The sequence below is a fragment of the Phycodurus eques genome, chromosome 14 (assembly GCF_024500275.1).
Source record: "Phycodurus eques isolate BA_2022a chromosome 14, UOR_Pequ_1.1, whole genome shotgun sequence".
NCBI lineage: Eukaryota > Metazoa > Chordata > Actinopteri > Syngnathiformes > Syngnathidae > Phycodurus > Phycodurus eques.
Window position 1 is genome coordinate 2,113,331 of NC_084538.1, and position 15,074 is coordinate 2,128,404.

Sequence of the window (15,074 nt, forward strand, 5' to 3'; positions counted from 1 at the left end):
TCATGAATAAAAGAGAAAAAAGTCCAGTGTCTCGCCTGTGTTTGTTTCAATCTTTATTTTACTTTATCATCAAGTGACATCTCAACCATTGGGTAGATGTTCCCATTGTTAAAAATACAGATTTTAGTTACAACTGGACAAAGTAAATATAACCTGCAAACGTTTTGTATTGGTTGTTAAAAGGTTAAAGCAAACAAATACGCCACATCATTTGTAGGGGGGGGGAAAGTACATAAAATAATTGATAGTAAAATAAGTTCATTTTTAAATTGAGATTTTTATCATTTATTAACCAACTAAAAAAATATTTAACAATTCAAAAATATATATATTTTTGAATTGTTAAATATTTGCAATACATCAGTTAACCAATTATTGAATTGTATGAACGACTCAAAAAATAAAACCAAAGCAAACATTTTAATTTTACTTAAAACCTTCGGGGCGCATACTAAGCAAGGAAATACCTACATTACCTTTCTCCTTCTGATCTCGTATTCATGTCAAATACTATACTTTTGACAATAAATGCAGAAACTCCACTGTTCTAAAGTTTTGACACAACATAAATATCATAACACGACACAGCTTGAATACTAGAAATGCAAAGTTAACGTTGGGGCCCGCAGAGGCAGTATTTGCAGCAAAGGTCACGGTTCCCAACACACGTTGTGCGTATCAACAGTAGAATTTGCAGCTCCTGAAAAACCTCAGCCAGCCCGTCATCTGGCAAACTGGACTTCCTGCCGTTTTTGCGCCACGACCGCTTGCTCACCGAACGACTCGGACTTCTCATCAGGATTGGTCTCCTCTGGCACACTATTGTGAGTTTATTGGGAAGAACGCAAGTACCGATAGTCCTTCTCCTCATTGTCGACAAGAGTTTTGTGAAACCTGCGTATTTGCGCAATAACGCCGAGACCCGCTGCTGTCGGTTGGTCGGTTGGTTCCACACAACGGTGCGGAACGTACCTGGACACGGCACGCCGTGAAGACTCTCTCCCGCTCAGAAGATCATTCTCACCACTTCAAACAACACCTACGACAAAAACCAAACGAGTAACGTGTGTCAAGATTTCAGCTAAACTGCCGCTTGCAACTCTGTTGCTAAACAAAAACGGCAGCACCAACCAGTTTCTCGTATGAAGTCTGAGCACTTGTCGTCGCTCTACAATATTGCGCGTGCGTCGGTGTTACGTTACGCGATATGAAGCGTGACGGCGCTCCTCACTTCAATGGTGATGAGGATGACGATCATCCACTCCAGCCGCAAGCTGTGCTTTTCGCTCAGGTGACTCCTCATCAGGTCCGTCAGCTGAGTGCAGTGCTCCAGCTTCTCGTTCACAACCTACGCGGGATCGCCGTCAACATCATACAGTGTACGAGCGAGTGGTATTAATATCACGAGAGCTCGGACTAGCCGAGCTCTAAATCTCCAACCGCTATTCGCGTTGACAGTAACGAATGACGAGCGAATCATAACGCCTTGTACTATTCTCCAATAAAGTCCAACAAATGAAAAATCCAATCTGATTATTTAAAAACTAGCTATAGGCCCCGGGTTAAGTCCCAGTCGCAGATTTTGTCACAACACTATAAAAGACAGCTTACGTATTTTGGCAGGCGTGAGCAAACGCTTAGTCCGGCAAAAAGCTTCTTTTTAGCTTCAAATGGCTTCCTTTAACCAGGATCCCTTGCAGCATTGTGCCCCTGGTTTGTTTTAAGCCGGTCTCGGTGCCGTAAAACGTGTAAATCCACGACGGCCGGTAACATCTGCTTCTACGAAGCCAGCTCGTTAGCTGAGCTTCTACTAAGCGCTAGCTGGCTGGCTGTTGTCAATCATCTAACACGATGTGCTGAATGAATCTCGCATAACTCGGCGGTCATGAACATCCGCGCAGCTCTTCCGGCACGGCAAATGCCTCGTCCCACGGGGATCATTGCCTCTGCGGAGGCGGACGACCGTGCGATGGCTACAGCGGCTACTGTACAACCGCCCGTGCGCTCAAAATGGCGGCGGAAGTAAACGAAGGAAGTTGCCGCGTGGCTTCGGTACATTGGAGCTCCTGTCAGAATAAAATACGTGCTTTCGTTTGTTTCGATTCAAACGCAAAAATTAGGATTCGAGATCGGTTCGTGAAGTCGGCCGTCATGCGTTCCTCGCGTGATTTATGATGATAATTGCGGTTCTGATTATTATGGCGTGGCTACCTTGACCCTGCGGTTGATGCTGAGGAACTGGCAGGTCTTGTCGTAGATCTTCTCCAGAGTCTCTCGGTCCCAGTAAAAGTCGGGCGTGAGCAGGAGGTCGGAGCTCAGGTTGATGCGATGTCTGCCAACAACAACATTTCAACAGAAAGCTTCGATATACAGCACAGAGCCCATCCCTAGAAGCCACGCCAAGGGGTACAATTCCGTTGCCCTCAGATTTTTCTTATACATTTCTAGAATTAAATTGAAACCGACGAGAAACTATTTTGTTTACTCGTTTAGAAAATTGTTCCAATCCTCGAAATTTCAGCTTCTCGATGGTAAATCTCGATTTCTGTGATCCTCCCCGAAAGCAGACTGATTATCTTTGTTCGATCAAAGAGAGCCATTTGCAAACATCTGCTTTTACTTTGGAAGCAAGGAGCAACATTTGGACGATTTTCTGAAGTTACGGACAAAACCTGGAACTGAATCATGATCAATTCATGTTTGTGCATTTTCTGCACTGTCAATTTCCAATTAATGTCCCGTTTTGAATAAAGGGATGGAAACCAAAAAAGTCCCCCCCCCCCCATCCGATTCATTGGAAAAAAAGGATCGACAGATTGGTTATTAAAATAATTGTGAGTTGCAGCCCTAAATTCAAAACATTCGAAATATGTACTACATAAATAAAATGCAGAAGTATTAGTATATCATCAGTGTTTTTAATTAACTACAAAAAGACGAGTACCGTGTCAAAAAGTGAGCCATTGATAGTATTATTAGAAATGTATGTTTACATTTGAAGATTTCAAATATTTAAGTAAAAACACCCACAGTATTCAAAAATAAGCATGACGATAGAATCAGTGTATTTTGTTTCTTTTACAATTTGTGATATTTTAAATGATTCAAAAAGTCATTCATACAGCTATCTATATGAAATTACAAAGTCAATTTTGTTTTTATTGACCGGAAAAAGCCACAAGAACTGGTTTGAAAAAATTATTACTACCCGTATTATATCCTTAGAAATGTATACTTATATTAGATCATTTTAATGTTTCAGTAAAAACACAGCTATACAAATACAAGCATAATCTATATATATATATATATATATATATATATTCTTTTTTTTACAATGTTTTTTAATGAAGTAACAATGCAATATGATGATAAATGTATCTTTATAGTGTATAGCACAAGACGCGGAGTTCACCTCAAGGTGAAGAGCTCGCCTATCTTCTGCATGACCTCCGCCGACGACAACTTCACTCTCGTGCCCGACTTGAGCGTCTGGAAAAACAAAAGCAGACGAGACGCTTGACCGCTCGAATGACACACGCGGGCAATTGCGGATCGCGTGTGCGGCCCGGACCTCGGGGATTGACTGAATGGACTCCACGAAGTTGTCCAGCGACACCTCCCAGATGGCCAACTTGACTGCGGAACAAAACAAAGTGACGCAAAGACGGCGAACGTTCATTTGGGGAAAATCCATTCTGCATTTCCATCATTTATGCGATACCCCCAAATTAGGAACAGTTCGCTATAAAACCCCAACATTTACCTAAACTCCCCTTGATCCTGTGCGTCTGACTTAAAAAAACATAACATTTTTTAAAAGTTATATTCGATTGAATACATATTCATAATTTTAGTTGTGGTTTTAATTCCATGTGATTTTCTTGGGGGGGGTGGGGGGGGACGTAAACAGAACAGCGCTTAGATATATTTGATTATTTCATTTTAAAAAGTTGAAGAACTTTATTAGTATTTAGTTTTCATTATTTTATTTGTTTTGTTGTTTTTTTTTTAGTTTGAATTCCCTACGATTTCTTTGGCGCACGCTTGCAGAGGACACAGCGTGCACCAAATAAGATTTTTACAATTGTATGATTGTCATGTCAGCTGAGAGGTTAGATGTAATTATCCAGCATAGATGATTATTTATTCAAACTTGACATTAAATGTCATTTATGTAATGGAGGATCTGTGCGGGGAAAAAAAGTTCTATTGAGTAATACATTGCGAATGTATTACTAAATGAACTGTTTATTGTCATTGATTTCAAATACAAATGGATTCCAATTAAAATAACAAATAAAAATATACGTAGAAAAAAAATAATAATAATAAAACAAAAAGTAGGGTTAGGGTTTCAAGACGGGATTTGGGTTTCGAATGAAGATTTCAAGACAGCGTTTGAATTTCAAATGAGGGTTCGCAGGCAAGGCCCCGTTGCGTCCGATCGCCCCGTCTCACCTGACAAACACAAAGCGTTGGAAAAGGCGAACTTCTCCAGATCGCCGTCGTGCCGCTCCAGGTGCTTGCTCAAAACAAAGTTGCCGCGCTCCAGTTTTGTGTTTCCCCTGCGCCCGGGAAGCCGCGGCCGTTACAAACAAAACCAAATGTCCGTCAAATATTTCCAATTGCGATGCGCACTCACTCGCCGTACGTGTAGTTGATCTCTTCGTTTTCCCAGTGGACCAACGCGACTTCGTACGGTTGACTCTCGTGACGCTCCAATATCCTCAGCACCTTCTTCAGCTGACCCGTATTACATTGAAAAAGGATTTCTACGTCAACATAATGCAGCAATGCATACTGTCATTATTATTAAGGTTGAAAATGCTCTGGTTTTGCTTTGACAAACAATACTGATCGCTTTTAGCGAAATGTCCTATGAAAATGTGCCAAATTTTGCAACCTCAGTGATGAAACAGTATTAGTTTATGTTGTTGCGTTTTAAAATACATTCGGCATTCGTCAAAGCAAATATGAGACGGCATTTGGATTACCATTTTCTCTTCCACGTTCCAGAAAACCACCGACCCTTCCCTGAAAATGGTCAAAAGTATTGAATATATTTGACTATTTATTGGTGTCTTAATAATCCAAATACCCAACTATTTGTAGACAAACAATGACAACCCAGCAACAACAAAAAACATTTCTTGTCATATGTTCGCTTCAACGTGTCACGCGATCATAACGGCAAACATTTGAGTGCATTTGATGCACACGAGAGCGAGGTCCACGCGTAAATGGCGCGAGCCCACCTGAAGAAGAAGATGAGCGAGCCGTCGTCGGGTTTGGCGCTCACGTCCGAACTTATCACCAGCACGTTGGCGGCGTCTGAAAATGGACACAATTCCACTCAGAGCGCACGAAACGACGGCGGCGACAAACATCGGAGTCGTCCGCAGCTCCTCACGTTACGCGACCAGTTACGGTCGCCTTATTTAGAAGTGTGCAACTTTTTTACGTGATAACGGTCATGCAATCATTGGGGGATTTAAATCGGGTTTTACTTGAAGCGGTGCCACCTTTGGGGGCTTTCCAGTCACCTTTTTGCAATCCGCTCTTCAGTTGACTATTTTCCCGTCGTCTTATTTTAAGCAACGCAACTTTTGGGGGATTTCAAGTTGTCTTATTTTAACACGCGCACAATTTTTAGGGGTTTATGTCAGCCTTATATTAAAATGCGCAATTTTGGGAGGATTATGGTATTCTTATTGTGATCGGCTCATATTTTGGTGTTTTAACAGTCGCACACCTTCGAGGGGACTCACGGTAGTTGCATTTGAACCTCAAGCAAAAAATTATTATTTTTTTTCCCTCGTTTAATTTGGGATTAAGAACCCCTGGTGCGGTTTTACCTCGAGGGAATTCCACTTCGCGGAAGCCGTGTTGCGCCAGGTGGACGCTGAGCGCGGGCAGATTGTACTGGTCTGCAGTTGCGAAGGCCATACATTGCATCATGTCCTGGGCGGGCACACACGCACACACAAATAGAAACGCACATGACGGGAACGAACGACATCGCAGGCGCAGGCTGGCTCACCGTGTCCTGATTCAGGGAAGGCTGATTGGCTCTTGAAGGTTGTTTGGTTCTCGGTCCTTTGGGAACTCTTTTCCCAGGCACCGTCACTGGTTTTAAAGTCGGCTTTAACACGGACTTGACCAGATTTGATGCGTACCGACGCTTCTGTTGGCTCCTGCGTTGAAAGTCCATCAAAAAGACGCAGCTCGGACTTTCAAATGCATTTACGGCAAATGACAGAAAGCGCCTCGGAGGTTCTTTCTTGGGGTGAGGGGCGTTTAAGGAACACCTCGCCGGGACGTTCGAGGAGCGCGGGTGGGGCCCGGCTTTCAACTCGCGCTCGTGCGCTCGAGTACGATGAAAAAGACGAGCCGAGGCGACCGGGTTCCGTGGAGATCCCGGTTTAGCCCACAAAGTCCGCAGCAGCATTTTTTGCTGTTCACACACACTACATGGGACACAAACGCATCGTGAGGCATTCACGGATACGCTCACAGTTGTGCCAGCCGTTGTTAAAATGACTCAAAATGTTGACGCAAACGCTTCACGTGGGTCATACCAAAATTGGAGGACAAGTTAGGGTCCAACGTATTTGAAAAACAGACCATTTGTTTTATAATTTTTTGTATGTTTTCCAGAAACACAGGAAAATTTTTTGATTGCGGCGTTAAGTTAAATGTTATTAGAATAATTACATTTTAGGATTACCGTAGGACTTGGAATGCGTCTACCCATCCAGAACAAATGGCTTGAACGCGTCACTTCTGCTGAGTCATGTCACTCACCTTTTTTCCTCTTCCTCTAGATGACCGAAAAGGTTTTTAGTAACAGGGTTGCTCGTATGTTTGTGACAAACAACTTAAGAGCATAATTATCATTTTAAATGTCTGCAATAAAACACAAGGTTTCAACAATTACAGGGACGGTATAGCAACAAAATCATAACCCCCCCCCCCCCCAAATTTCTGTTATGATGAATATGTAGGTTGGTTATCAAGAAGGAGCGACAAAGTGGGGGAAGCCATTTTAGGGGTGCTCAAGAGCTATTCGGTAGTTTAATGATATTTAGGGAACCACTTTTACTCCAGCAAGTTACATTTTGTCCCATGACAACGATAATGTACACAACAAGTGCATGTTTGTCTATTTTGTGCATGGGATATTTGACAAAAATGTCCTCCAAATGTGGAATGGCCCACGGAGCAGCAAACTGCTTAGCGCGCTGGGAAAAATGCTGGAAATCAGGAAAGAGTGAAAACAAAACATAGAAATGGTGCTCGGCTCGCTACCTGGACTCCGCGATGAGCGGCTAGCGGCTAACCGTGCTAATTGGCTCGCTCGACGAGGAAAATTAGGACGACCGCGAGGAGTCCCCAAACCACACTTGCGCGCTCAAATATGAACGTTTAAAAAGAACAAAGTCGGGCGGCTGTCAAATTACAAACTCGACCACATGGGATGGGAAAGCGCCGTTGTCTTTGCAAATAAAGTTTTTATTTAGTTTTTTTTTTCAACCAAAAAAAAAAATGCTTCCTGTTTGTGTTGAAGATAGGTATTTGACTCCCCGTTCTATGTCTCGCAGGTACATTTACGAGGCAATTTAATCGAGAACTTCGTGTTGAAAATAAGACAATATAAACTCTCTGTTATAAAGAGATTATTTTGAAATGTTTTGTCGGTACTTTACAAGCAACGGCCTCCGTGTTTAGGTCGTACTCGCGTTGGCTTTTTCCATGGCGCTTTTTCCACTTTTAGTGGCTACTTTAAGGAACCATAAAGGTAGTGATTTATATACTTGAATGCTTGTTGTTTACAGTCCCAAGTACCATTACAGAGCCCCGAAAGGTTCGTCCTGTAGCATAATGCAGCCTGCCAGTCAACGATCGGGGCGGATTTAACCAAGTCAATTTGACCTTGAGTTGAAGTCTTTCGTTTTCTTCCGCTTCTGATATTGTCTTCGATATAAAAAATATAAATGTGTCACACAGCCAATCCTAGATTGGTGTTTAAAAATCACTCCACTTTTTTTGTTATATAATATTTTATAATATTTGAGATTCACACAGAGAGAGAGAGCGAGCGCGAGAGAGAGAGAGAGAGAGAGAGAGAGAGAGAGAGAGAGAGAGAGAGAGAGATACACATACAAGACATGGCCTCTCTCCCGCCTGCACACCAAATGGATGTGTGATTGATTCCCTTAAATAGTAATAATAATAAAAACATGTCAAAATGGAGATTTGGCATTAATGTTTTTTCTGATGCACGCATATACATTTGTCATAGACATTATATACAGTAGACAAACACGCAATCATCCTCGCTTTGTTACACATCTGACAGCGGATAACCGACAAGCATACCAAAAAAATACAATAGTTTCTATCTGGCTCTGTGCTATTTGATATGTTGAAAAAATAAAACGGCAAACGTCGTGGTGACGTTGGCTCTCTCCAAAAATAATCTTGCCCCGTACGGTTAAAAATCGGTGGCGGGCGGATGTGGAACCGCATGCGGGGGGGGGGGGGGGGGGGGGAAATACACGTTAACATTACTAAGTATAATCATGGGAAAAATCAGCATTTCAAAGCATTTCAGCCATTGACTTTGGTGCGTCGTATTCTTGTAATTCCTCCATTTGTCTCACGAGGATAACTCATTTCCACCTGGAAACGTAGTCGCAAAATGTACTTCCGCGGTCATTTCCGCGGGCTAAAAGAAGAGTCCAGGAACGGCAACGACGTCAACCGGAAACTCAAAGTATGCGAACCCTTTGGAATGACTTGGACTTCTGCATAAACCGGTTGTAGAATGTGATGCGAGCTTCATCGAAGTCACAACAGAAGACGAAACACGCTCTGCTGTTACGTTTGGAATCAACCTAAAAAGCTGATCTACAGTATGATGGACAAAGACAAAAACAAAAGGACATTTTAATACAAAAAAATAATAGCTCATCGTAATTGGTTTTGCTTTAAGCCACACCTCCAATACGGTCACGTTGATGGGACTCTTGGTTGACTGACTCCTTGGAGAAGTCAGAAGCCAAGAGGTTCAAACACGTTTTCCACACTGCACTGAGGATGTTTACGTGTTCCGCCCAATAAAAACGGCGTCTGTCTGTTTGGACTGAGATCGGATGGATTTTACGACCAGTTTATGCAGAAATCCAAGCGATTTCCGAACGGTTCCCAAATCATTGCGTGGCCCGCTTCTTCCGATTGGCTACGGCGCTTTTTTTGCACTTCGGCTTTCTAGACGGGAGGAGGCCCGTTGGTGTAGCTCAGCATGGGGTAGAAGGAGTGGGCGAAGTTGTTGGACCGGGCGCAGTCGTCCGCCTCGGACGAGGGCAGCAGGAAGGCGACGAGCACCAGCAGCAGGAGTGCCAGCTGGAGGGGCAGCGCCGCCCGCAGGACGCGGCGTGCGAAGGTAGGGCCCGGCGCCGCCGGCGGTGCGTCAGAAGGGCAGGAAGCGGACCCAGCGCCGCTGCGACACCTGCCACCATATGAAATGTCAAATCCCTAACAATATCCACAACATCCGGCCACGAAAAAACACATCATTTACGACCGGAAGCTGATCGAAGAAAAAAAATATCAGTATCAAGTAGTTTTCCAAACTCTATTTTAAAATGTAAAATAAATAGCACAATATATACTATTTTTAAAAAAATAAAACAAAACGCTTTCAAATGCTAAACACGCACTTTAACTATTTTTATGTCAATGACAAAAAAAATAAAGGAAAGAAAAAACTATTAACAATTAAAAATACATTTAGTAATAGAAAATCATACTATATTATTTGAAAAAACTTTGTGCGCCGTTCTACGAATTTAAAAAAAGGTAACACATTTTTTTTCATAACAATAACTTCAAAAAGTTAAATAAAAAACAAATACTCTGCTAAAAATGCACTTTATTAACCATTTTTTAAAGTGAAAAAATACAAAAATAAACGATGCACTGTGTTAACAGTATTAAAACTATAACTTCAAATGTCAAATAAATACATGGAATAAAATAAAAATGCACGATTAAGTATTCCAAAACACCCCCCAAAAAACGAGGTTCCACTGTGGCCTAATAATCAAACACAATTCAAACAAACAAGCGTGTGTGCTAATACGCTAATCGGCGCTACCACAACATTTAATGCAAACAAGGTCTCAGTGCAGCTGGAGCAGCAGCAGATCAACGACTGAGTAAAGGAAGGAAGGAAGGAAGGAGTGGCAAAGCGATGTTAGGACATATGACGGTGAGCTCCATGCGACCGAGATCGCGCACTGTGTGTGTGTGTGTGCGTTAGGAGAAGAGTTTGGGAAAGGCTCATTTAGACGACGTCATTCTGACAACGGGAACAGGCTGAGGCATTCGAGGATGCTCTGTTTTTCCAGAAAAGTGCTCGTTAATATGCAGCAAAACTCTCAAATCTTACCATCTGTCTAATGATGTCTTGGCATAAGAGTTATTTGTGCCCATTTTAGGGGTCCCGAATATGTTAAGTTGGCCATTTTGCTTTGAAGCAGCCACTCTGGGCAAATTCCCTCCAGTGTGGAAAGTTAGGAAAAGCCTAGCCCAACACACCAGTTTCACCGATTGACAGCAAATTGGGTGGACATGTCTATCGTGACAGGGCGCACAAAAAATGTCTCAAGGACCCATGCCCGAAATTGAACACAAAGTCAGCCATTTTGGTTTCAAACAGCCAGTTTTGGGTGAATTCCCTCTGTACAGTAACGCCCCGAGTGAGGAAAAATGAAGCCCGGGCGCTAGTTTCACCTGTCAACACCAAACCTGGGACGGACATGTCTGTCATAACCGGACGCAAGAAAAACTTGCACGAGCCCGTGCCCAAATTTGAACAGGAAGTCAGCTATTTCGGTTTGCAGCAGAGACTGGCTCAGTGAAGCCCCCGATCGGAATAAGACGTCTTCGATAGAACCTAAGGAATTGCAGGTTTAATGCTCAACGTTCCAATTTTCCCCGGGTGAGTGCAACCATGTGACAAATTAGGGCACGTACTGTCCAATGACAACGGAGGCTTCCTATTCGCTTCCAAGTCGAAAACAGTAAGACTTTAGAGTTTTGCAAGTAAAAACAACACAAAAAGCAGGCTTAAAAAGGGACAACGATGGGTAGGGGGTCCTCACAAATGGCGAGCGGCGATGACGGAAAGGGGGCGGTGCATAGTTGGTGACATTGCAACAGAAGAAGAAAAGTCACAGAGAGAAACTGCAGCCTTTTGCGCTGTTCATTGCAGACATTTGATGGCTGCTTGAGAGAGAGAAAATAGGAGGAGGGCAAGTGCGCCCACTAGTGGTGGGGCATTGTTGTTGTTAGCCATCGAGAAACACTTGGGGCGAATCCAGCGGTTGGTTACTAAGCAGCAGAAATTCCTTCACACTAGGGAGGGCGGGCTGCCGCTCGTCAGTTGGCCTACACGAGAGCGTCGGGACTTGCAGAAGATGATGGAATTCACGATAACAACCGCTCAATTCAAAGAAAACCCAAAAAATAGGAAAACAATGGTTTTGAACAGGGATTCCCAACCACTGAGCCAGGGGAAATAATCGATTGCACTTTGTTTGTCCCAAAAATGTAATTTATTCACGACAAAGCTTGGTTCATCTATCCACACTTGGGACTTATAGTGACGGGCAAACCAACGAAACGCTTTTCCGCTCGATGGCAGACGGTACCATTAACTTGTGCATCCACCGGTCGCTATTCGTACAACAACAGAAATTTGCTTTGTGTTCGACTCTACAGGCCCAACTTTCACAATGTGTAAGTGCATTTGCGAGTCAGTTGAGAGGAGCTCATCATTATTTCAGTATATATTTCAGTCCCAGTGGGACCTACAAGGTTCATTTCTTGTTAATCTGCTCCCACCCACTTCAAAAAAAAGTGATTTTAATGAAGACAAATAGCATTGGATTGTATGAAAACATTAGTTATTAGTTACTGTACCTACTTTGTACTGTCGCAATCGGCGGTTCACTGTAAACTTCTGAGTCAAGGTACCAAAGTACAGTATATACTTTTTTTGGTGCAAATTTCGCCTGATTTGTGCCTCGGCTCAATCGAGGTTGGGAAACGCTGGTCTAGTATCCGTGGGGCCGACGGCTTCCATCATCTTCCGAGTGCGCTAGCAACCAACAGAACGATGTACCTGTGCTGCGGACCGCTCACGGGGCCTCCACGCTGTGACACACTACATTTGCCCCGCCGCTGTTTGCAATGAACGGGTTGGTAGAAGGGAGGGGGGGGGAGGGGGGGGGGACGGGTGGAGGGAGGTATAAAAGAAAAGAAAAGTTTCAGTCCAGGCAAATCAAGACAGAAGCCACCGACGATATCGAGGTCCCTCCGAAGTGGCGATGAGAGGCGAGCGGCCACAGAAAAAAACCCCAAAAACATTAACATGGTGGCAGATTCATTCATTCATTCATGTCAAGTCGACATCAGCATCAGCATTGCTTACAGACCTTTTCAAAATATTTGTTCACAAAAAGGGCCAGGATAGTCTCGGGTGGCAGAAAGTCATTGATGACCGCGGACTCCAACTGAAACTGTGACAAGAACCCGTGTTTGGGTTCGCATCGGCCAGATAGATCCCAAAAGTTTTTGGTTTTATTTCCGATTCCCTTAAAAAAAAAAAAAATGAATTCAGTGGAACCTGCGGGTGAGGAGGTTCGTAAATCGTCGTACAAAAAATACTGCAAAACAAATTTCTATAAATCTGTGGCTAGAAAGCAAAGCGCGACGAGTCGCTGTGAATGGGGCGGTCAATCGTAACCAACGTTCTTTGTAACCATCCGCTTCTTCCTTGACAATTGTGCCATGTTTTTGTGGTTCAATAAAACAGGTATATTATTATATGTGGAGCCTCAAAACACGATAGATAAAGCGTTTTTTCGATGCGGCGCGTCGGCAGATAGCTAGCTAAAATCGTCATTCAAGCCGTTGAACGTGTTTTTTCAATCACTTTGCCTTGGTCAAATGACACGTAGCCTTCGTTTGAAAAATAATGTACTTGTAGTGCCATCAGAGATCGCTTGAGCTTTTGCCACCCGGAAGTACGTGTGACGTCATGGTGGAAAGGTCTATTTATTCGGCTCATGAATGCACATCTGCTACATTAAAAAGCAAAGATTAGCGGCATTTCTGGGATCCCATCTAGAGTGAAGATTGAAAGATTCTCCGGACCCCCCCCCCCCCCCCTTTTTTTTTTAATAAATCTGTATCCCTTTCATGCCGGAACAGTTTTACTGTGCCACAGTGGAGTTTTTAACCTTCCGCTGTGGTATTATAATTGAGGTTTATGGAGAATCAGACTTGATCAGTCGAACAGAACAAAGTTTCTGGAAGGGAGAGAGAAAGACAAAAGACAAAGCACTAATTGTAAACAGGATGAGAGAAGTAAATCATTACATTATCTGCAACAATGAAACATTAAATATGAGTGTTGCATGGGGCTGTTGTGCTACACCCTGTGAGGGAAGGACAGGACAAGATAGAACAGGACAAAGAAGGGAGAAGAAGCATGGAGGACCAGGGTCGTGAACCCGGCTGTACAACTGAAGTGTGGTGGCATTAATTCGGTAAATTATAAAAGTCTACAGGACCAGAGTAGAAGTGAGGGGATACACAAGCGATTTGCATATTCATGAGTTATTTGTCGTAGTAAGCGCGTGACCCCACACGCAGTGAAAGAGTCCTGGGGGTGTGTGCCTGCGGACACATGCAAGTGAATTGATACCGTTTTACATGCACAAAGACTGACAGAAGTGTCCTGGAATTACAGAGGCTGAGGACCCCACCCGATCAATCGAGGGGCGGGATAAGGCCCAGCGGTCCACCCGAGAGCAACCCGGCGGACGGGACACGGCCCACACCGAGGGACCCGGGGCGCCAAATGGCCACCCGGTGGGGGCCGCAGGGACCCAATGCCCACCCCCACCACACCCAGGTCCCCGACTGGAAGTCATTGGTCCTACCCCGTGTATCAGTCCCCCCCCCCCCCCCCCCCCCCCCCCCCCGAGTGGTGTGGTGCATTAAATTCTGGAGAGGTCAGTGACAGCCAACCCCCCCCCCCCCCCCCCCCCCCCCCCCCAGCCACAACCCACCGCCCCCCAGAGATAGGTGTATGTGGTGCATTAAAACATGGGGAGTGTGTGTGATGCATTTAAAATCCAGGGGGGCAGGCAGGGCGGACAGACCGGGAAACAGCACAGACCCGCTGAAACCCGATCCGACATCCACACCCTCCCGATTCTCCGGTCACTTGGAGGAATGATGTTGGAAGTAAAGGAAGGAAAAATAAGAAGAGATTCCTGCCTCTCTGCACTGGTAATAAATGCGTGAAAGGTTTGGGAAGTGAGAGAGGAGAAGCGATTGGTGAATTTTTGACTTTCGTGGGATGCAGGTCGATAGCCCCTTTCACACTGCACAGCTTTTTCTTTTGAGGAAAAAAATGAATTGAATGCATTTTGGAATAAGGCTGCAGCGTGACAGAATGTAGAAAAAGTGAAGCCCAGCGAGTGCATCTGGAAAGCAATGCACAATGCTTCACTTTTAGAATTTCGAGAAGAAGAAAAAAAACCAACGAATTCTGTCGACACAGTCGCTGGATTGTGTGCGGAAGTCACAAGCCAATCAAATCGGCGTCTTCCGTTACGGCTCTGATTATCACATTTTCCGTCAACTGTGTGTGAAAGGGGCAAACGCCAGCAGCGCAGGTCCCGGTGGAGTCGGAAAGGGCGTATACGTTACCGATCGCCGCCGACTCGGAGTGCTCCTCCCCGAGGCGGGACTGAGCGACCCGGACCCGGTGTCCAAATCATCCGCAGACGACCAAGACGACAGATCCTGCGGAAGCGCGAGACGGACACGCGCGGGTTCAGTCTGAGAAAACGGCCGTGTGAGCCAACACGACGGAGAGAGCATAACCACAACCATTTCCTGGAAAACGCAACGACACAACTCTGGAAAAAAATGACAAGACCCCTGCAAAACAATACATTTGTGATTTGGCTATTTATAGGTACGTTTCA

General features: G+C 44.3%; 2 protein-coding genes across 12 annotated transcripts in view; both read right to left on the minus strand.

Annotated features, from left to right (window-relative positions):
* Window positions 1-19: 19 nt before the first annotated feature.
* rmnd1 (required for meiotic nuclear division 1 homolog) lies at window positions 20-7,554 on the minus strand. Of its 3 annotated transcripts, none has more exons than XM_061696349.1 (11): window positions 7,312-7,554; window positions 6,044-6,470; window positions 5,859-5,964; window positions 5,259-5,334; window positions 4,998-5,037; window positions 4,646-4,746; window positions 4,462-4,568; window positions 3,416-3,639; window positions 2,212-2,332; window positions 1,232-1,348; window positions 20-1,039 (listed from the first exon to the last, which is right to left on the minus strand). In XM_061696349.1, exons 2-10 carry the CDS (start codon window positions 6,449-6,451, stop codon window positions 1,233-1,235), a joined length of 1,299 nt encoding a protein of 432 aa, XP_061552333.1. In that variant the 5' UTR covers window positions 6,452-6,470; window positions 7,312-7,554; the 3' UTR covers window positions 20-1,039; window position 1,232. The 3 variants fall into 3 exon arrangements, with proteins under 3 accessions (XP_061552333.1, XP_061552334.1, XP_061552332.1); XM_061696350.1 differs by having other exon boundaries at window positions 3,416-3,492; window positions 3,575-3,639; window positions 6,044-7,551; XM_061696348.1 differs by having other exon boundaries at window positions 6,044-7,554.
* Window positions 7,555-8,254: 700 nt separating this feature from the next.
* Window positions 8,255-15,074, minus strand: part of syne1b (spectrin repeat containing, nuclear envelope 1b) — a 103,718-nt gene continuing 96,898 nt past the window's right edge. For 6 of the 9 annotated variants that reach the window (XM_061695638.1, XM_061695639.1, XM_061695642.1 and 3 more), the window contains 4 exons: window positions 14,794-14,889; window positions 12,507-12,665; window positions 12,194-12,252; window positions 8,255-9,514 (listed from right to left, as the gene is read on the minus strand). In XM_061695638.1, coding sequence (XP_061551622.1) covers window positions 9,274-9,514; window positions 12,194-12,252; window positions 12,507-12,665; window positions 14,794-14,889 — 555 coding nt within the window. In that variant the 3' untranslated portion in view covers window positions 8,255-9,273. The remainder of the gene's footprint in view (window positions 9,515-12,193; window positions 12,253-12,506; window positions 12,666-14,793; window positions 14,890-15,074) is intronic. The other 3 variants (XM_061695647.1, XM_061695643.1, XM_061695644.1) reach the window with 2 other exon arrangements.